Source organism: Scyliorhinus canicula, chromosome 13 (assembly GCF_902713615.1).
Source record: "Scyliorhinus canicula chromosome 13, sScyCan1.1, whole genome shotgun sequence".
NCBI classification, from domain to species: Eukaryota; Metazoa; Chordata; class Chondrichthyes; order Carcharhiniformes; family Scyliorhinidae; genus Scyliorhinus; species Scyliorhinus canicula.
The window spans coordinates 30,942,351-30,965,888 of NC_052158.1; the positions used below are offsets into that span (position 1 = coordinate 30,942,351).

Genomic DNA, 23,538 nt, shown 5'->3' on the forward strand with positions numbered 1-23,538 from the left:
TAAGGGTAACATAGGCATGGGGGGGGGGGGGCAAACACTGATGAACTGAGGCAGGAACGGACACAGCTGTGCTGCAGAGGTGGAAATAGATGTTGAAGTTATGGATGGAATCTCATGCTGAGAATATTTCTGGCACTGTTGGGCCGTACGGTAGCACAGTAGTTAGCACTGATGATTGACAGCGCTAGGTGCTTAGGTTCGATTCCTGGATTGGGTCACTGTCTGTGCGGAGTCTGCGGGTTCTCCCCGTGACTGCTATTATAAAAATTATGACCTGAGTTCAGAGGTTGTTCAGCCTATTTGGCAAGGAGAGAAATAGAGTCAATAGGAAAATTACACTTTCACAATGTCATACATAAGTCAATGGGCGCAGTCCAACAGCAATGCTGTACCAGAAATGCAGTTTGCCACTGCACAGCGTAACCATTTAAAGCTGGGACACCCCACTCCTGGGGCTTACGGTTCATCGCAAGATTCAACGTGATCTTGCGAGATTTTGCGAAGCTGCATATTAGAACGAGGCAGTGTGCAGATTCTTGAACTTCTTGAGGCTTTGGGATTCAATCTCTTCCACGCAGTACTGGTCCCCACAGACGGGACTCGTCGGGCTCTCCAGGGGATTATACCCCCCCCCTCCCCTGTTGCGCGCCCTTTGGGCAAGGTGATGCCCTGCCACTTCTGGTGGGTACACTGGCAGTGCCATCCTGGTGCTAGCCTGGCACTGCCCACATCAGTGCCCTCCCATAGTGTCTTTGGGCTTTGGTGAAGAGGAAGGGGGCCTCGCTACACTGGGGCATCCGTCAGAAATGGCCTTGGCTGCACATTCAAGATGAGTCGTGTTGGTTAGTGTGTTGTTCAGCACTGGAAGTGCCAGGAAACATGCTGAACATGCTCACCAGGGGACTTTGTTTATTTTTTGGGGGATGACCTTGGTCCTTCCAATGTTTAATAGGAGGAAATTGCTGTTTTTCCTGCACTGGATATTGTAGAGTCTGCCTGTCAATTTAGAGACGGTTGTGGGGCCAAGGGAGCTGGTGTTGAGATAGGACTTGGTGTCATCAGCATGTACTTAGAAACTGGGGCTGAGATTTTGTGTTATTTCCCCCATGGAGAGCATGTCAGTATCCACAACTTTCTCGTTATATCCCTTTGTTGTTGATGTTTGTTTCCTCTGCCCCGCTTACATTAGATTCTTTAGGCATTGCACACAATCCACACATTCCTTTGCATTTTCCCAGTGTTAGATATACTATGCATCACATAGCTGAACATATGGTTTCAATCGACTCCATCGTTTGGTGTGCATGCTATCACACACGAGGCGTGGTTTAATGGCCACATTGCGCTTGAACAGGAGCGCGATGCAGCTATTACATCATGGGAGTGATCAAAATTGAGGACTGCGCTGGGTCCTGATCAATTTGTGATCTAACCAGCCAGCTTGCCGTTGGCAAAATCAGGATGCCAGGATGGTGGGGTGAGAAACCAATAGTTACCACTTAAGGCCAATCTCCATACAAAGAATGGGAAAGACCCCCTACCTAACAGCTTCCTGTGAGCTAATACTCTCCCAAGCAAGTGGTCACTTGGGCGCCAATCAGTACACTTTTTAAAAAATGAGATGCAGGCAGAATGACTGTTCTGGGGACACAGGGAGGTGAGCAGCCATCTTTGCTCCAAGACAATGGGCCTGGGGGCACTGTGGTAGCTTCGCCGGTGGCCCAGAGGTGTGTGGGCTGCCATCGGTGGAGCGGGAGTCGTCCCTGGGCTGGGGTCGCCCCTAGGCTGGGGGGTGGTGGGTGTCACAGTACCCATGGATCTGCCATGCCACCCCATGGATTGTGTGCACCCATTAAAGCCGGTCTCTCCCACCAACCACCCATAACTCACAATGGCCAAGGAGGCCTCAGGCTATGTGGTAGAAGGCCATTGCCAATAGGGAATTGTAGTTAGTAGAGCACTTCACAGCTGCCAAGTGGATACCAGGGGTCGGCCCCCATGTAGCAATCAGCAATCCCAATCAAACCGTGATGCCTGGACATTTTGCCTGGACACTGCAGGAAGCAATACCACGAGCTTCAGCAGCCGACAACCAAAGACAGGGCTGACCCCCAGCATTGGGGACATTTCCACCACCAGAGTTATGCACTATTAAGGGGAGCAACACCCATCCAGGTAGCATTACAGGTGGGGACAGGGTGCGTGGTCCGCTGACCCGGGCTCCCGCTGGCACGTGGGGGGGGGGGGGGGGTGGGTGGTGCGGACTGGACGCGTTGAATGGCAGGGGGTTGGGGAGGGGGGGGGGGGGAAGGGAGCAATAGGGGATTGGAGGGTCCTGGCTGAAAGACAGAAAGACAGAGCTGGTTGTTAGCCTCACACCCTCTCCAATCCCTTACGGATATTACATTGGTTCAATGACATCTTGGACCCTGTGGAGGCTGCTCTCATGGTGCTGCTGGCAGGTCATGTTGTTAGATGTTGGAGAAGGCAGCAGCAGCAGTGTCGGCAGAGACTCGGTGCGGCAGCACATGTGCATGGCCCCGCCCCACACCCTGAGGACCCAGCCACCCATCAGGCCAGGGAGGGATCCAGAGGGGAGGCCAGCAACAGCCCAAGGAGTACAGGTGTGTCAAACAGATGACGGACAGCGTGTGCCGCAGGAGGCTCTGCCTCCAATGGGGAATTAATTCACCTCAATGACCAGGAGCTTGAAAACGGGTGTGGGCACAATCCGAAAAGCTGTGCTTTGGACAAGGCTGCCATATTGAATTCACACAGGTAAAACAAAAATGGGGACACCTTGGTGGTCGCATATAAGTTCAATATTTGTGCAAAAGGAGCTTATACGTTGAAGCAAAATAATTTGGAGCTACAAATATTGCAACATATGAACAAAATATTTATTTATTGCACGAGCATTAATGTAAATTAATTTTACTTAAAGATATTACTGTGCAGATCGTAGAGTTTGCAACCGTAATGAGGTTAAATGATGAGTAGTGCCATGTTCAAATGAACCTACAGTTGACATCCAAATGTTCGAAGGTCATCGATGAATTTAGTTAATTCCGCACAGACTCTTCTTGCTTTGGTGCCTTGGCATTCTTCTTCTGATGGCATCTCTTCAATCCAAGAGTACGAGTCAAGAAGATACTGCTTGCTGTGTTTGTTGGCAGGGATTTGTGGGTTGGGGGGGGGGGAGGGGAGGGGGGATAGGTGCAGAGAAACAAAAAACAAGAAGCAAAATTGGAGTCATACAACACAGAAAGTAGTGATTCGGCCTTTTGTCTCTTGTCCTGTGAGAGTACCTTTAAGAAATGGGTGTTCATCAAATAACTATAGTGGATGTACCTTTTAGAAATGGGTGTTTATCAAATAGCTGTAGTGGATGTACCTTTAAAAAATGGGTGTTTGTCAAATAGCTGCAGTGATGTCAGAGTGTGGTTGGAGTTGGGCAGTCTGTTGGCTTTACTTTCGTTTTGGACTGGCAGCTACAGGGTGTGTTTAGTTTAGTTTTGCAGATTTGGAGCTGCATGCAGTAAAACCAGGTGCATTTCTGATTTATTTCTGTATGAAAGGAATGGCCTCAGATCACTTGCTAATTTAATTGTGATAACTGCTCCCAGTAAAGAATTTAACCCTGATCTCTGTTAAAGAGGGTATTTGTCTGATGGATGTTGCAAGGGTAGATTAAGCATTGTTTATAGAGTACTGTATTCTTTGGGTGGGCGTGTTTTGATTTGATGGTTGCTAAGATGTTTACTGTGTATATTTAAAAATGTTAACTGGAATCATGGAATAAACATTGTGTTTTGTTTAAAAATACTTTTAGTTCTCTGTTGCATCACTGTAAAGTGTGCTCCCGATAACCAAAATCAATTTAAAGCTGTGGGCCAGGTGATACACCTTGGAGTTCTCTAAACTCTGACCCATAATAAGTTGTATGCTCGAGGGGGATAAAATTCTATCTATTGGTTTGGCTTTGTGAACTTAAAGACAGTGAGGAGTGAGCATATTGTGGTTGCTTTTCAGGTGTGTTATACCAGTTTAAGTAGGGAGTGTGTTGTGGACAATGGCTCTTTCAGAGGCTCTGAAGTTTTTGTGATTGGAGACAGTCACACGCAGTACCTTACAAATGGAGGCTAAAAACAAGCTTTTAGATTTGGCAAAAACATTGCAGTTAACATTACCTGACAGAATCTGAAAAGAAGAGGTACTTACGGTGCTCGCTGAGCATTCAAAATTGCCTGAGATATAGTCTGACTCATTAGAAATGGCAAAAATTCAGTTACAAATCATGAACATGAAAAAGAATGAAAGCAGCTTGAATACGAAATGAGAGAAAAAGAGAGAGAAAGGGAGATACAGATCTGGGACAAAGAAAAGGAGAGAGAAGAAAAAAACAAAGAAAGAATAGCCCTCGCAGACCAAAAAGAAAGAGAAAGGGAGGTACAGATCAGGGAAAAAGAAAAAGAGAGAGAGGAAATGGAGAAAGAGAGAGTTTGAACTTCAGAAAATGGCCACAAAACATGATAGTCAATTAAAATTGGCGGATGTGAAGGGAAACGTACAGTTGGAGGATAGTGATGAGGATTAAGAGAAAGAGTGCCATAGTCGAAGGCTTGTTGGGGATCTATTTAAATATGTCCAAGCATTGCCAAGGTTTGATGAGAAGGAGGTAGAAGCCTTTTTCATTTAATTTGCGAAGGTGCGAAACAAACTAAATGGCCACAGGACATGTGGGCATTACTGATTCAAACAAATCTGGTACACAGGGCTGGTGGCGTGTTTGCATCACTATTAGAGGAGGTATCTGGGACGTATGAGAAGGTGAAAAAATCCATCTTTGGTGCATATGAACTAGTGCCTGAAGCTGAGAGACAAAGGTTTAGAAATTTAAGGAAATAACCTGGTCAAACATATATGAAGTTTGAAAGGATCAAACAGAGTAATTTTGATAGGTGGATCAGGGCTTTGAAAATAGACCAAACCTGTGAAGCTCTCAGAGAAATTATACTTTTGGAGGAGTTTAAAAATTCAATTCCTGATGTAGTGAGAACTCATGTGGAAGAGGATTATAACTGCGAGATTAGCAGCAGAAATGGCAGATAATTATGAATTATTTCATAAATCAAAGCTTGGTTTCTGACATGTTTCACCTGTGAGAGATAGAATCTGGGGAAAAGAGAAGTACTCAAGTGATAGAGGTAAAGGAGACCTGATGGGAGATAATAAGGAGAGTGTACCTCAGATTAAAAAATAAATCCAGGAGGGTGCAAGAGACATGAAAATTTTCAAATGTTTTCACTTTAAAAACTAGGTCATGTAAAGTCATAGTGTTGGTGGTGGAAGAAAAGCACTGGGAAGGCTGATGTGGTAAAACAGGATAAGTCAGTGGGGTTTGTTAAAGTACGAAAGGAAAGCCCAAGTGAGGCGAAGGAGGTGCGAAAGAGTGGACAGCCTGATCAAAAGGTGATTGATCAGAAGGCGCTAGATCTCTTTAAAGAATTCACTTGTGTGGGTAAAGTTTACACATGTGTATCAGGAGGAGCAGGTAAACAAGTCAAAATTTTAAGAGATACGAGAGCTAATTTTGAATGGCAAGAGACGAGGAGTTATGTAGCTTGGGAAGAATATTGCCAGAAAAGGTGGTAATATGTGGAATTCAAGGTGAGAAGAGTAGTGTTCCATTATATAAGGTAAGGTTGGAAAGTCCAGTGAAGAGTGGTGACTTGGTAGTAGGAGTAATAGAGAAACTATCTTGGCCAGGAATACAGTTTATTTGGGGTAATGATATAGCTGGATCGCAGGTGGGAGTGATGCCTACTGTGGTTGATAAGTCAGTGGAAAATCAGACAGCTGAAGTGTTGAAGGACGAATATCCTGGGATTTTTCCGGATTGTGGAGTAACAAGGTGGCAAAGTCACAGATTAAGACAAGAGGAGAAATCAAAGAGTGAAGATGAAGTTGAAGTGCTATTATCAGAAACGATTTTTGGTCAGATGGTTGGAAAAGAACAAGAAAAGGTGGAGGGTGAGGCACATATTTTTAGTTCAAGAAAAGTGGCGGAGTTACAACAGAAAGATATAGAAATAAAATGGATGTATCAGAAAGCATACACGGAAGAGGAATCTGAGTGTATACTGGAGTGTTATTACCGTAAAAATTATGTCTTGATGAGAAAATGGAGACCTTTACATATGCAGGCGGATGAAAAGTGGGCAGAAGTTCATCAAGTAGTATTGCCGGTCGGGTATAGAAAGGAGATGTTGCGAGTAGCACATGAGGAAACAGTGGGAGGTCATTTTGGAGTAAGGAAAACTCAAGCTAAAATCCAAAAGCATTTTTATTGGCCTGGACTACATAAAGATGTAGTTAAATTTTGTCGATCATGTCACACATGTCAAGTGATAGGAAAACCTCAAGCAGTGATAAAACTAGCGCCCTTAATACCAAATTCCAGCATTTGAGGAACCTTTTACAGTGGTCTTAATTGATTGGATAGGACCACTTCCTAAAATGTAAAGTGGGAATCAATATCTTTTGACTATAATGGATGTTACTCCTAGGTTTCCAGAGGACATTCCAGTACGTAATATTACAGCTTAAAAAATTGTGGACGAGTTACTAAAATTCTTTAGTAGATATGGACTACCCACAGAAATACAATCGGATCAAGCATCAAATTTTACCTCAAGGTTATTCAAAGAAGTTATGTATAGCTTCGGAATAAAACAATTTAAATCAACTGCGTACCATCCAGAATCACAGGGAGAGTTAGAAAGTTGGCATCAGACATTAAAGACAACGTTGAGTGCTTATTGTCAAGATTATCCAGAGGATTGGGATAAAGGAATTCCATTTGTACTGTTTGCAATTAGGGCTGCACCTAATAGGTCCATCAAATTCAGTCCTTTTGGACTAATTTTTGGTTATGAGGTCAGAGGACGACTTAAATTGATTAACGAAAAAATGGTGAGTGAGAAATCGGAAGTTACATAATTGGATTACGTGTCAAAGTTAAGGGAACGATTAAATAGTGCAGGTTAATTGGCTAGACAGCATTTAATAATTGCACAACATGTGATGTGGGAAGTACTAAAACGGCTATACATGATGTCGATGTGGGAAATGCTGTTCCCATTAAACAACATCCATATAGACTTAAACCTTTAAAATTGGCACAGGTTAACAAAGAGATTGAGAGTATGCTTATAAATGGCATAATTGAAGTGGGTTGCAGCCAATGCATCTCACCCATAGTGATGGTACCAAAACCAGACGGTACCCAATGGTTGTGTGTGGACTACAGAAAGGTTAATGCAGTTACATAAGAACATAAGAACAAAAGAACTAGGTGCAGGAGTAGGCCATCGAACACCATAACCCTTAATCCCTTTAGTCTTCCAAAAACTATCTATCTTTACCTTAAAAACATTTAATGAAGGAGCCTCAACTGCTTCACTGGGCAAGGAATTCCATAGATTCACAACCCTTTGGGTGGAGAAGTTCCTCCTAAATCAGTCCTAAATCTACTTCCCCTTATTTTGAGGCTATGTCCCCTAGTTCTGCTTTCACCCGCCAGTGGAAACAACCTGCCCACATCGATCCTATCTATTCCCTCCATAATTTTAAATGTTTCTATAAGATCCCCCCTCATCCTTCTAAATTCCAACGAGTACAGTCCCAGTCTACTCAACCTCTCCTCATAATCCAACCCCTTCAGCTCTGGGATTAACCTAGTGAATCTCCTCTGCACACCCTCCAGTGCCAATATGTCCTTTCTCAAGTCATGAACTGACTCTTATCCTATCCCACGTCTGAAGGATTGCATTGAGAAGATGGGATAATCAACTTTTATTTTCAACCTGGATTTACTTAAAGACTACAGGCAGGTACCTTTATCCAAAAGGACGAAGGAGATTTAAGCTTTTGTGACTCCAGATGGTATATACCAATTCAAAGTTATGCCATTTGGCATGAAACACACCACAGCTACATTTCAATGGTTAACTAACAAAGTTGTTTCAGGATTACCCAATTGTGTGGTATACATCAACAATCTGGTAATTTTCAGCCAGACATGGATAGAACATTTAAAGCATCTGATGGTTATTCAATCGACTTCAGGAGGCGGGTTTGGTGGCAAACCTTGCCAAAAGTGAATTTGGAAAAGCCAAATTCACTTTCCTTGTCCATAAAATCGGACACGGTCGAATGGTTCCACAGGGTGTGAAAACAAAAGTTATTGGCGAGTTTTCGATCTCCTCGACATGAAGGAAAATAGTACAATTTCTTGGCATGAGTGGATTCTACTGGAAATTTGTGCCAAATTTTAGCAGTGTGGTTGCTCCATTGACGGACTTGTTTAAGAAGCGTAGCAAATTTGAGCGGACAGCGGAGTGTCAACAGACATTTGACTGCCTGAAGGCTGTGTTAACCACTGTTCCTGTGTTAGAACAAAGTGTTGTTGATGCGAGTGATGTGGGCGTAGGAGCGGTGCTTCTACAAGATGACAATGAAGGACTAGAGTGGCCTATTGGTTATTTTTCAAAGAAATTAAATTCTCACCAGGAGACGTATTCAACAATTGACAAGGAGACTTTGAGCTTGGTGCTGGCTTTACAACATTTTCAGGCTTATGTGACCAGCAATCCGTCTGACACAATTATATGTACTAATCAGAATCCATTGCCGTTTTTGGAGCGGTTCCGGAAAACAATGCAAGACTGTTTCGATGGAGTTTATTGTTACCATCATTTCATTTAAAAGTAATACGTGTGGCAGGACGAGAAAAGGTAATAGCCGAGGCTTTGTCACAAATGTGATGAAAGGAAGCAGTGGAGGAAGAAGAACTAAAATTGATTATGTTATTATAAATGTTTGCGTGTTTCGTTTTGTTAAAAAAACGTATATTCACTGTCCATATTTCTTAAAGGAAAGTGAAATGTGAAAAATGAAACCATCTTGAAGTTGATGGTTTATGTTTTTCTTGGGAAAACGTCTCATGTGAGAATCCCTTTAAGAAATGGGTGTTTATCAAATAGTTGTAGTGGGTGTACCTTTAAGAAATGGGTATTTATAAAATAGCTGCAGTGGATGTACCATTAAGAAATGAATGTTTGTCAAATAGCTGCAGTGATGTCAGAGTGTGGGTGGAGCTGGGCTGTCTGTCTGCTTTACTTTCGCTTTGGACTGGCAGCTACAGGGTGTGTTTCATTTAGTTTTGCAGATTTGGAGCGGCATTCATCAAAACCAGATTTATTTATGTATGAAAGGAATGTCTTCAGATCGCTTGCTAATTTAACAGTGATAACTACTCTCAGTAGAGAATTCAAACCTGATCGCGGTGTTAAAGAGGGTATTTATGGATGTTGCAATGGCAGATTAAGGGTTGCTTATAGAGTATTGTATTCTTTAGGGGAATTTTTTATTTGATGGTTGCTAAGATATTTACTGCGTGTGTTTAAAAATGTTAACTGGATTCGTAGAATAAACATTGTGTTTTGTATTAAAATATTTTTAATTCTCTGTGGCATCACACCTGTAAAGTGGGCCCCTGTGCTCCCTATAACCAAAATCTATTTACAATTATGGGCCAGGTGAACTCCATGATACAGTTTGTGGCTCCTTAAACCCTGGCCCATAGTACTCTGCACTAACCATCAAACACCTTTCTAGTCTAATCCCATTTTCCAGCACTTGGTCCATAGTCTTGTATGCTGTGGCGTGTCGTGTCCATCCAAATACTACTTAAATGTTATGAGCGTGCCCGCCTCTCACACCCTTTCGGATAATGAGCTCAAGATTCCCAACACCCTCTGGGTGAAAAGGTTTTTCCTCTAATCCCCTCGAAATCTCTTGCTCGTTGCCTCCTAGTTATTTACCCCACTACGAAGGTGAAATGTTTCTTCCAATCTATGTCCCTCAATTCCTCCCTCAGCCTTCTCTGCTCTACGGAGATCAACCCCAGCCCAAACAGCCTTTCTTCATAGCTGGAATGCAACACCCCAGGATACATCCTGGTGAATCTCTTCTGCATCCTCTCCAGTGCAATCACATCCTTCCTATGATGTGGAGACCAGAACGGCACACAGTACTCAAGCTGTGGCATAGCAAGTGATTTGTGTAGCTCCATCATAACATCCGTACTCTTATATTCTCTGCTTTAGGAATAAAGGCAAGTATTCCATATGCCCATGTCTTCTTTTTTTAATATATAAATTTAGTGCACCCAATTCATTTTTTTCCAGTTAAGGCGCAATTTAGAGCCTTCAATCCACCTACCTTGCACATCATTTGGTTGTGGGGTCGAAACCCATGCAAACATGGGGAGAATGTGCAAATTCCACACGGACAGTGACTCAGAGCCGGGATCGAACCTGGGACCTCGGCACCGACTAACTCACTGCGCCACCGTGCTGCCCTGCCCATGCTTTCTTAATCACCTTATCTACGTGTCCTGCTGCCTTCAAGGACCAACAGATATGCACCTCAAGGCTCCTCTGGTCCTCTGTACTTCCGAGTATAATTTGTTCAGGTGAACATTAGTTTTAGTGCCTTTCCTGATCCATCCCCGCAGAAATTAAACACAAGGGGACCAATTGGCAATTTCGCAAGTCACTGATAGATATTGGTAATGTGCACACAAGTCATGCACAGCGATATCGCAGAAGGACTAACCTTGATATTCCTGATGTGGACATGCCGGCATTGGACTAGGGTGAGTACAGTAAGACATCTTACAACACCAGGTTAAAGTCCAACAGGTTTGTTTCAAATCATTAGCTTTCAGAGCATTGCTCCTTCCTCGGGATAATGCCTCACCTGAGGTTGAATGATCTGAGGAAGGAGCAGTGCTCCGAAAGCTCGCGATTGAAACAAACCTGTTGGACTTTAACCTGGTGTTGTGAGACTTCTTGCTATTCGTGATATTGTGCTGTAGTCCAATGCGTGGGTAGGAATCAAATCATTACGTTCAATGTGAGGAGTTTTCCCTTTACGATTATGTAAGGTCTTCAAAAAAACTTACTTTCCCTTATCATCTTTGGTCTGTCCATCCTTTCCCATTAAGAGGTAAGACTTGTGAAGCTGCAATTTCATCGGGCAAGAGTCCCGTTTGAGGAAATGGCGGACGTCATTCAACCCAATGCTCACGTCACTACCTGTTTGAAAGAGGGAGACATAATATGTGTGTGTGTGTGTGTCAGCTTTCTTTAGTGCAAAAAAAAAGACAGGCAACATAAAGAGTTTATTGCATTATCGCAATGGATAGCCTTCCCTGCCTCCGGCCCAGAATTTCCGAGTTCAAGTCCCACCCCAGCACTTGATGCCAAAGAAACGTCACAACGCGGTCAGACAGGTCGAGTGTGACAACTTGCAAATCCTTCCAAACACATCAGTGGTTGGCGGTAAGAGCAGGAGAGACTGCTGATCAGACATTGTTTGATATGGACTGGTGTATAGGCATCTGGCGCCAAATTAGCGACCTGTACTAGGAATGACCCCTAGACGCGGGAAGATGATTGGAATTATTCTTCTGTCCCAGCAGGTAAACGTTAAACATATTTAATGTGGTACTGTCGGGCCCACAAACTTAATGCCCCACCATATCCCTGACCCCACCCGTTCCCCCACCGCGTCCCCACATCCCAAAACATCCCCTTCCAACATCCTTTCTAATTTGATGGAGGTTGCATTGCATTAGGTAGGAATAGTTCATTGCGCTGGATTGCTACATTTTTGAAAACCATGTCACATTGCTTTATCTGTACCTTATCCTTGCAAAATTAGGTTGTGAATTTAATAATTATCTCATTGTTTCCGAAAAGTCACGTGTAGTTCATTGAGTTTACTTTGAATTGTGTATTGTCAAGAATAATAGTCAGTCCTTGACAGTCCTGGGTCAAAATGCTCGCCAAGACTCGAGTGTTTGTAACCATTTCAAGCCAATAGGTTAAATTCTAATTTTGGGCTTCGGAAACGGCGCTGAAAGAAACGAATAGCATAAACGAGGTCTGCTGGGCATTTGAAGCAAACTAAGATTACACAGCGGGCTTAGGTTTTTCGATCCCGCCATTTGCAGAAATCGCCGTGGGCGAGACGGAAGATTTGGCGGACCATTTGAATGTCTTTGGGCCTGGGGGCGGGAATTTCCAGTCTCGGGGACAGGGCACAGAGAACCAGGAAACACGGTTTACAACTGCGCCGAAGCTTCCGGGCTCCCCAGCGTCGGATTTGTGGGTTGGCAACCCCAGGATGCGCTGGGGATTCCCTCTCCGAACCTCCCAGGTTAGCATTTGCGCGGCAATTGCCTAGAAGCACTAAATTCGCACTCCCTCCCCCATCAATGCGCTGCACTGGGCATCATCCGGAAAATAGCGATTGAAATCGGTAACATACGCTGGTTCCGCAAGGGTTACACGATAGTTACTCGGAAGAAACGTTCAAGAAATAAAACCTCTTCTGATTTCTGGATATCTATTTCAATCTCTCAAATTGATCCCTGCAAATGTCTCCCCGCCCACCTGTCTTTCCCCCAACACCCTTGACCCCCACCCCTCTCTTCCATGGCTGTTCCCAAGCCCCATCCCCCCCCCCCCCCCACTTAGTACACCCCATTGTATTCCCCACACCCCCCGATCCCCATCCACATGAGGCACCACCCCCACCTCCAGCACCACCCATAGGTAGGCCCGACTCTCAATTGTGACCCATCCGGACCCCTCAACAAAGCTGTGACCTGTACCCCCTACAAGGCCCCAAACCCCTCCAAGCTACGGGACCACAGAATCCCACCTTCCTCCACACCCGACCCCACAACCCTGCGCAACCACCGACCTCAGACCCGAACCGCGTACCCCCTTCCCCAGCCGGCTTGAGGCATACCCTGCAAACACCCCAAATATCCTTTCCCCACCCCATCCCCTGCTGGGGTTACAGGGTTAGGTGGATAGGGTGCAGGTGTGGGCTTAAGTAGAGTGCTCTTTCTAAGGGCTGGTGAGGACTCGATGGGCCGAATGTTCTCCTTCTGCACGGATAATTATATGATTCTATGATCTCGGACCAGCCCTCAACTACCCGCCATTTCGGACCCCCACCAAACCACCAGTTACCCGCCACCCCCTCATATTCGAAGCCTCATTGCCCTGCCTGATCCCCACTGTGATCAATCTTGCCTCCCCTCACCCCGCCAGCACCACCCAACCCTCCCCTCCGTCAGACTTGCGATCTCTCCAGCCCCACCCAAATCATAGCAATTTCCCATCTCCCTGTCCTAAGTTTAATCGATCCTTTGACTTTCCTAATAAAAAAACCCAGAAAATACTAGGCAAACTCAGAAGGATCATTTATATCCCAAACGTTAATTCCGGTTTGCTCTTCCCATAGTTGCTGCCAGACCTGCTGCGTTTTCCCACTCCGGCTCGGTTGGACTTTGATGCTGGACCCAGGGACACGCTGCGCTGCCTCGATCTCGCCCAACCTAAGTCGGAAGGTTGGGCGAGATGGACATGGAAGAAGCCAGCCGCAAATAATTATGCAGGGAGTTGGCAACCCACCGCTGCTGGCCACTCCGGAGAAGTTGCGGCCCAGGGTTTCCTTCTTTCTTACAACTTTGCACCTTTTCAGGCATTAGCTGACCTGCTGATTGTTTTCACCATCCGCCAAGCTAATTCATTGCCTGTTACAGAATCCGCCGAATATTCAGTTCCACCAAAGTCTGTCGGGCTAAATATCGGCGTGTCATCGCGGGAAGCAAACGTCATTATTGTCCTGGTGTTACCTGCAATGAGTTACTCACCAAGTTTGATCCGCTTTGTGATGGATACCTCATAGGCGTCGAAGCTTCCTATCTGACTGATGGCTGACACATTGACAATAAATGCTGGGAAGAATTCAGAGAATCTATCGTTAGAGCTTGGTTTTTAAAAAGTGTTGAATAGAATTTACTGGGACCTGTAGCATAGTATCTAGAACGTAGCTTAACCCAAGCTAGCCTGTATTATATGAAAAAAAAATGAAAATCGCTTTATTGTCACGAGTAGGCTTCAATGAAGTTACTGTGAAAAGCCCCGAGTCGCCACATTCCGGCGCCTGTCCGGGGAGGCTGGTACAGGAATCGAACCGTGCTGCTGGCCTGCTTGGTCTGCTTTAAAAGCCATCGATTTAGCCCAGTGAGCTAAACCAGCCCCTGTACATGAATGCGTGTGAGTAAGGTTATGTGTGCACATATATGAAATGAAAATCGCTTATTGTCACGAGTAGGCTTCAATGAAGTTACTGTGAAAAGCCCCTAGTCGCCACATTCCGGCGCCTGTTCGGGGAAACTGGCACAGGATATATATATATATGGGTGTACGTCAATGGGGGTGTGTATATGCATGTATAAATTTATAGAATCTGGCCCACACGTGACTCCAGAGCCACATCAATGTGGTTGACTCTTAAATTAAATGCCTTCTGAAATTTGGCCTAGAAAACCACTAACTTCAAGGACAAGCAATTGGGGATGGCCAATACATGCCAGCCACCCCCACATGCCCAGAACAAAGTAAAGAAAAATCGAATACATGCCGCGAGTATGGGCGCTATGCCAGGAGCATAGAGCACTTGTCAGGGGACATGACATTCCACTGGAGTTTGTTGAAAGGATATTTCCGATTATGTTGCCAGGACATCAATTAAAGTGCCACCAGTTGAATCTGTTAGTTTTCTCCACCTGCTTCTGATATCAATTGCGGGCTGGTGCCAAAAAGATGTCCGCTGACGAATTGAACTAGATGTGTTTATTAATTAATTAAAACAGGTTTTTCTCGAATAGTGCTGGCTGCAGTGACTCATCAGATGGTATTGGGTGGGCGTTCGCTATTTTGTCTTCTAGCAGGACAAGGAAAACAGATGGACGGAAATGCCAGGTTCCTCTATAAGTTGTTAGGATCCTGAACGAAAACGCAACTATTTTCAATTTGTAAAACTGTGAAGCGATGTTACTGCACCGAACGAATTCTAGCACTGACCCATAGGCATATTTTATGTTTAAACAAACTTCAATTTAAACAGAGAATTAAATAAATAAGCAACAAAAATAGCTTGACAGTTAACAGATACAAAGTTCTTAAGGAAACCTGAACTTACTTTCTAAACCTGCCACTCTATTCTGATTAAGCAAAAAACCCAATATATTTCAAATACCAATCGTGAATAGAGTTAACAATTGGGTTTCCACTTGTTTTTCACCATTCAGAATCTTTAAAAAGAGAATCATTCAGGACCAAATTGAAACACCCTGTTCGGATGAGAGTTTCAGGACCAACGGACTTTATAGACAGATCTAGCTCCTTGTATTAACTACATTATCTGTATCCAAACATATGACATTCCTTTGTCTCTTCTTACAAGATGTCCCTTGACTTGTTTAGCCAGGACCAAACATAATACGCCTAATAAGTAATCTATAGCTCACTGGTCCTTCAAACGTAAACAATATTCAATTAGCTAGCTATCTGTAAACACGTAAATCGTTTGCAAGATCTATGAGCAGAACATTTCACCTGCAAATCAATGACTACCTGACGTCTACCACCCCTTAATCACAGGTCCAGCAGTCATACGGTTTAATGCATCTTAACCTAGGTTTTAATCACATTACTGCAAAAAATATGAAATATTACAATTTCTTACATTCGTCATCAAGTCGCTCGCCACCTGACTGGGAAATATATCGCCATTCCCTGACAGTCGCTGGGTGAAGGAACCATAACTCTCTCTCCAACAGCACAGTGGATGTACCTACACCATATGGACTGCAGCAGTTCAAGAAGGGCTCAACACCATGTTCGCAAGGTGAAATTAGGGATGGGCAATAAATGTTGGCTTAGCCATCGATGCCCACATACCGTAAATTAGTTTTTAAAAGCCTTAGCATGAATTCGCTCAATGTAATTACTCCAATGATACCTACCAGCGGTTGGGTGTCAATTATTAATGCGCTTCTGTAAAATGCGATTGGCAATTCTAACATTTCATAGCAGAGCGCTGACAGGTGAAGGATATCCTCGTTCAAAACCTCCTGTAGCACTATTTATGTTCATTCCCAGCATTCAATTTCCCTGTCCCACCCCCGTGAGAAATCGGGAGTATTTACCGTATTCGACAATCGGAGTGTAGCAGGCGAAACCCATCCGTGCGTCTCCAGCCGCATGAGGGGCAAAAGTAAACTTCTTGCGAGGGCAGAGGCCTGTGGGAAAGAACAGAGGCCCATGAATACAAACCACAGTCTACTGTGCATCGGGGTAGATTCTTCAGCAAATGACACTCCAGTCTTCAAATGTGGGAATTCAGCTCGAGTGGGTGAAGAGAAGTAAACGCAAATAAACTAGTGGTTTATCTGATGCAGAACGTCAAATCTGTCCAGCAGCTATTTGGTGCTCGCTCCCTTTACGAGGTTTGAGTACGAATGCAATGAAGACGTTTCCCCACATGACAGCGAAGAGGAGTAGAAAATCAGTCATTGGACATCTTCTAATCGGAATTATTGAATGGGCTGTGGGGGAGGTGCGGTTCGTTGCGGTGCATACTTTGGAAGGTATTTATGCTCAATAAAATTGATAATAATAAATATGAATATACATCATAAAGTAATACGATTTTCGCAGTGGAGCGGTCAACATTTCGGTATCTAGCATGCGCTTGATTGATACCCGTTCCACCAACATTCACTCCTTCCGCCATCCGCATACAGTGGCAGCAGTGTTTATCATCTACAAGATGCATTGCAGCAACTCCCCAAGCCTCCTTCGACAGCAGCTTCCAATCCCAGCACCAGTATCAACCAGAAGTACAAGAACAGCAGATACCTGGGAACACCACCACCGTGAGGTTGTCCTTCGAGCCACCCACCATCCTGACTTGGAAATATATCGGTCGTTCCTTCTCAGTCGCTGAGTCAAAATACTGGAAGTCCCACACTGACAGCACAGTGGGTGAACCTATAGCACAGAGACCTGCAGCGATTCAAGAACGGGGCTCGCCGCCACCTTTTCGAGGGGAAATTAGGGGTGAGCAATGAATGGTATCCCATTCATCGACACCGAATTTCCGTAAATGAATATAAAAAGATGTGGCTTGGGAGCAAAAATGGTTTTAAGCAAGAACATAGAACATAGAACAGTACAGCACAGAACAGGCCCTTCGGCCCTCGATGTTGTGCCGAGCAATGATCACCCTACTCAAACCCACGTATCCACCCTATACCCGTAACCCAACAACACCCCCCTTAACCTTACTTTTTAGTACACTACGGGCAATTTAGCATGGCCAATCCACCTAACCCGCACATCTTTGGACTGTGGGAGGAAACCGGAGCACCCGGAGGAAACCCACGCACACACGGGGAGGACGTGCAGACTCCGCACAGACAGTGACCCAGCCGGGAATCGAACCTGGGACCCTGGAGCTGTGAAGCATTTATGCTAACCACCATGCTAAGAGGAGCGACTATTTTCGTCAGATCTGTCAATCAGTGGGAGTTCTTACAACAGGGGTGGGCAAACTTTTCCGTGCAAGGGCCACATTCAGAAATTCACAATTTTAAAGGTCCGCATAGTATATTAAGTAAAATAATTACTTCACCCGGTTATGATTCTGGGCGCCTCATATAGAACATAGAACAGTACAGCACAGAACAGGCCCTTCGGCCCTCGATGTTGTGCCGAGCAATTATCACCCTACTCAAGTCAACGTATCCACCCTATACCAGTAAGTAACCCAACAGCCACCCCCATTAACCTTAAAAAAAATAATTAAAAATTTAAAAAAAAAATTTAATTTTTTTTTTAATGACTTGGTGGGCCGCATAAAGACCTTTGGCGGGCCGCATGCGGCCCGCGGGTCGTAGTTTGCCCACCCCTGTCTTACAATGTATTTACTGCAACCCTTAGAACAAAATAGTGATGACAAAGCTCTCTTCTGCACACTGTGGGAACGGGACAGAAACAGATGGTGCAGGCTCACATACATAAAACAAATATATTTGTTTAAATCACTTTTGTTCTCATCTCTAATATAAATTATAGGTATTAAAGTAAAGCGCGAGTTCCTGAAATGGAAAAATAAACTCTCGGGCACATCTCGGGTGTCTACACGGAGTCAAAGGTCAGTACAATTAATTTCCTCTACCCCGCTCAACAAATAAACCGAGGCTGGAAACGGCCCTGAAATCACACACCAGTCTGGGCCAGGAGGTGAGAGGCAGGTAATGGCTATTTTTGAAATTTTCAGTACATATATTGGTGATACCATACCTTCGGCGCATTCACAAACGTCCTGCTGACAGAGCTTTGATATGATGGTACTTTGTTTCGGTGCATTATAAAATATGTTGCATTTAGTACCTAAAGGGAAGGAGCACATCATTAGAATCATATGGTATGCATTATGCAACTGTTGTTGGACGTAGAATAGTATTATTTGGACATCCCGACTTGTTACATCTGCCAATTACATATACATAGATAGAAAGAGATATATAGAGAAAGAGAACAATCGCCTAGTCAGTACACAGATAAATATCGAATCGTAGTTAATCACATTGGAGCTGAAATAATGTTCAAATACAGTATTGGGTGGAATAGCTCCTGTGTCTCGGTGTCAATACCTGTGTCAGTGGATAACGGGACCGATTCAACCTAGGGAACGATGACACAATAATCGATGGTATGATAAATAGTGAGGGGAAAGCTTTAGAGTGAAGGGCGATATAGCTGGGCTGGTTACATGGGCAGAACAGAGGCAAACAGAATTTAATCCTGCAAACTGTGAGGTAATCCATTTTGGGAGGGGTAACAAGGCAATGAAATATACAGAGATTGGTTGGACCCGCGGAAGTACAGAAGACCAGAGAGCCCTTAGTGAGCATCTCCATGGATCCCTGATGGGAGCATGCCATGTACATACGTTTTTAAGAAGGCAGATTCAATATTGCCTTTGTTAACCGATGCAGAGAGTGTAAGAGCACGGAGGATTAGATGGTGCTTAATAAAATGCTGGCTAGGCCACAGCTGGAGTTCTGGTCGCTACACCAGAGGAAGGGTGTGCAAGAGAGGGTGCAGAGGAGATTCACCAGGATGTTGCTTGAGCTGGAGCGTTTCTGCTATGAAGAGAGACTGGATAGGGTGGGGTTGTTTCACTTACAACAGATAAAGCTGTGGGGGGACCTGTTTGAGGTCAATAAAATTGTAAGTGGCACGGTCAGATATGAAGGAACTTTTCCTTTTAGCGAGGGTGCCAGTAAACAGGGGGGCATAGATTTAAGGTAAGGAGCAGGAGGTTTAGAGGGTATATAAGTAAAAATCTTTTTCACCCAGAGGTTGGTGGGAATCTGGAACTCACTGCCTGAAAGGGTGGTAGAGGCAGGATCCTCACAACATTTAAGTATTTAGATTAACACTTCAAATACAATAGCATAGGGAGCGATGGGCCATGCGCTGGAAAATTAGATGAGAGTAAATAGGTGCTTGATGGCTCGAACGGACCCGATTGGCCGATGGGCCTCTTTCCGTGCTGTAAATACTCTATGACTATGGTCAGGGACAATAATCGTGTGTCTCAGCGTCAGTCATTGAAACTGCACAGCAAATAAAAAGGTACTTCACTCCTTGAACCATCAGTATCTAGAGCCTGCAACTCGCTACTTATGTAAATCAGAGTAGGAACTGTTTCAGGCAGAGTCTCGACTCACTTGGATTGTAATAGTCGTAAAGTGTCGCGCTTGCCGGTTGTATTAATCCGATGGGGAAGATTTGCTTTGCTGCAAACATCACACATTCCTGGCGTTCAGTGACCTACACGGGGAGGGGAACAACCAAAATATTCCATTAATAAACATATAAATTAAATATACAGCTTGCAAATGTAATAATCGTCGTGTAACATAGTACAAAGAACAAAGAACAAAGAAAATGCAGCACAGGAACAGGCCATTAGGCCCTCCAAAACTGTGCCGATCATGATGTCCGAACTAATAAAAACGTTTTGCCCTTACTCAGTCCATTACCCTCTATTTTCTTCCTATTCATGTACCCATCCAGATACCCCTTGAATGTTGCTAATGTGCCTGCTTCCACCACACTCTCTGGCAGCGCGTTCCAGGTACCCACCACTCTCTACGTGAAAACTTACCCTGCATATTTCCCTTAAACTCCCCCCCTTACCTTGAACCGATGCCCCCTTGTAATTTACACTTCATCCTTGGAAAAAGCCTTTGACTGTCTACCCTGTCTATGCGTCTCATAATTGTGTCGACTTCTATCAGATCTCCCCTTAGCCTCTGTTTTTCCATTGAAAACAGTCCTAGTTTATTCAACCTCTCTCCATAGCCAACACCCTCAGGGCCAGGCAAAATCCTGGTGAACCCTTCTTTGCACTCTCTCCAAAGCTTCCAAGTCCTTCAGATCATGTGGTGACCAGAACTGCACGCAATACTCTAAATGTGGCCTAACCAAGGTATTATATATCAGCAACATGATTTCCCAACTCCTGTACTCAATGCCCCGGCTGATGAAGGCACGCTTGCCATATGCCTTCTTAATCATCTTGGCCACCTGTGTTGTCACTTTGAGGGAACTGTAGACCTCACCCCCAGATCCCTCTGTATGATAATGTTCCTCAGGGTTCTGCAGGATATATTTACGGTATAATTCATAACTAGATGTGATCCTCCAAAAATGCTTCACCTCACATTTGTACGGATTAATCTCCATCGATCGTTTCTGTGCCCAAGTCTCTAATCTATCTATATTCTGCTGGATCCTCTGACAATCCTCGGCACTATCAGCAACTCCGCCAATCTTTGTGTCATCTGCAAACGGAATAATCAGACCACCCACATTTTCCTGCAGATCATTTATCTATACTACAAACAGAGGTCCCAGCTACAAATCTCCATCTGGTCTGAATCCCATCTGACTTTAGTTTTTGTACAAGTCTGCCATGTGGGACCTTGTCACCTGCCTTATTCGAGTCCATATAAACAACATCCCCGGCCCTTACCGAATCAATTTTCTTTGTTGCCTGTTAAAAAATCCTCAATCAAATTTGTGAGACATGTCATTCCCCACACAAAACCATACTGCCTGTCACTAACTAGTCCATTTTCCTCCGAATGCGCATATATACTGTCCCTCAATATATTTTCCAAAAGGTTCCCTCCCCGTCATGGATAGCTGGCTCACCAGCCTATAATTTACTGGATTATCCCTGTTTTCTTTCTTACACAAGGGGAAACATTGCCTATTCTCCAGTCCTCTGGGACCTTGCGTGTGGTAAAAGAGGAGGTGAAGCTATCTGTTAAGGCCCCAATTATTTATCTCCTTCCCTCTCGCAGAAATGTGGGACAGATCCCATCAGGTTCCGTGGAATTGTCTTCCATAATGCAATTTAGGATACTCAACATTCACTCCTTTCATATGTGGACTTTATCAAGAGCGTGCACACAACTATCCCTGACCTCAACATCCGTCATGTCCTTCTTTCTGGTGAACATCGATACAAAGTACTCATTAAGGATTTCGCCCACTTCCTGTGGTTCCACGTATAATTTCCCTCCATTGTCCTTGAGTGTACCTACTCTTAGTCTTGCTACCCTCTTACCCCAAATATATGCAGAAAGAGCCTTTCGATTCTCCTTGACCATGTTTCCTAATTAAGCACAGAATGATTAGTATTGGTGTCAAAATAAGAAATAATTCCTTTAGCATATTATAATAATAACGATAAGTTTTCTTAGTTTTCAATCTTCTAAGCGTGTATCATTGTATTGCTAAAAAATAATATTGTTATATAATCCATGGAACTTCCACAATGTGTTGATTTTCTCATTTGAAACCTGATCTTGGAAGGAAGCTCGACGTGGCTTTAAATTTTGCGAATGTCTCGCCATCCTTACGAGAAGCATAGAGGCAAATTATTATTATCCCACGACTGACTATCCAGTCAAACGTCTTGAGAATGTTATGTGTTTGTGTATGTGTAAGGAAATGGCTGGCTTACCTCAAATTTTCAATGCAATAGCTTGACAGAACTCTAGTGCTTCGTGCCACCTGTTTGCCTGGTTACTCAGGACAATATCAGGAGATAAGACCAAATAAGCTACAGAACGAAAGACACATGCAAACATTGCTATTACCGTCTCAAGGTAGAGCAGTACCCTTCCATCCTTGAACTCGAATGCATCGATATATCTATCGGAAAGATCTTGTAACTGGAAAATAAAGGTTTCTCCAATTACCATTACTGTCTTGACACCCCCTCTTTCCCGAAGGAGACAATTTTCTTGCTGTGTAATGTAATTATGTGATGTTAACACCCTGGATGACGGTTCCTGGTCCATATTGTTCCAATGTTCTTATACCGACAGAGAGTATTTGACTCGAGGGGCGACATTGATCTGAAACGCTTGCACCATTGTGCCTATGTGTGAATCAATAGGAATCTTTCTATGAAACTCAGGTTGGGAAGTGAAAACCGTGACCGAGACTGTGGACACATTTGGGGATCTAGCATGGGGTCATTGTAAAGAACTCTGGGAAGTTGAAGTACCAACTTACCCCTACCCATCACAATGTGCAAGGTTGATAGGTCACATTTCCCATCACGTGTTGCCCATGTCTGTCTTCAGATGCACGTATAGGTGACATAGTGCCTTGGAAGTCAAGAGCATTGATGTTTATAAAACAGTCACATCGTCCTTTCTCTTGACCACTTCGCCCAGCATTAGTTGTCAGGGACTGTTATATGTTTATGAACCGCATTTGAAGTTAATCTAGTTTTAGATACAATTATTGTAATTGTAGTGTTTTGTGCCTCAGAGATATGCTGAGATGATACACCAGTTGTACCTGTGCAGGACCTTTATGGATAATGTTTTAAATTGTCTCCTCTCTTATATTTATAGCTTGTTCCCTTCAATTTGGAGTCTCTTTCTCAGGTGCCACACCCAGGCTTACGTAATCACATCGTGAGCTGTCAACAGAAAATCAGACGCACATAATCCAATTCGGAACGGTTGGTTACTACGGTAATGGAGCCTTGATATTCGTCCACTGAACCATCAAACCAATCTTCTACCAGGAAACTGGCTACGACCCACACAGAATATCCCAGTCGCCTCTGTAAGGGACTTTTTTAAAATCCTTGTCCGATACTTGCGTCCTGTTTAATTCCTGTCTTGCTGGTTGTTTCTAAACTCCAGACCCCCCTCCCCCGCTGCACTCTGGGTATTACCCTTCGTGCTGTGTGCTGTCTGATAGAGTCCTATGATGTCATTTTGATGGACTTGGCTAGCAGCAAGTCAGTTCTTTTGCAATCCAGTACCTCGATTCTGATTAGGGGGCTAGTTCTAGAATGTTCTGAATACAGAGGCAAGATCCATTTTGCTGAGCTAAGTCCAGGTTCTGTGAAAATCTAGCGAGCAGCAGCTCTCAGCTAAGGCTGGCGATTAAAAGGCTTTTCAGCCTGGCCTGTGAAAGCTTCACTTCTGAT

At 44.1% G+C, this 23,538-nt stretch overlaps 1 protein-coding gene across 1 annotated transcript in view; it reads right to left on the reverse strand.

Annotated features, from left to right (window-relative positions):
• Window positions 1–2,878: 2,878 nt before the first annotated feature.
• LOC119975536 (complement C4-like) overlaps window positions 2,879–23,538 on the reverse strand; it is a 166,382-nt gene continuing 145,722 nt past the window's right edge. Inside the window, exons 35-41 of the mRNA XM_038815328.1 lie at window positions 22,184–22,258; window positions 19,739–19,841; window positions 18,303–18,392; window positions 16,145–16,237; window positions 13,802–13,885; window positions 11,033–11,165; window positions 2,879–3,160 (exon numbers count right to left, since the gene is read on the reverse strand). Of these exons, the coding sequence (XP_038671256.1) occupies window positions 3,019–3,160; window positions 11,033–11,165; window positions 13,802–13,885; window positions 16,145–16,237; window positions 18,303–18,392; window positions 19,739–19,841; window positions 22,184–22,258 (720 nt within the window). The 3' untranslated portion in view covers window positions 2,879–3,018. The remainder of the gene's footprint in view (window positions 3,161–11,032; window positions 11,166–13,801; window positions 13,886–16,144; window positions 16,238–18,302; window positions 18,393–19,738; window positions 19,842–22,183; window positions 22,259–23,538) is intronic.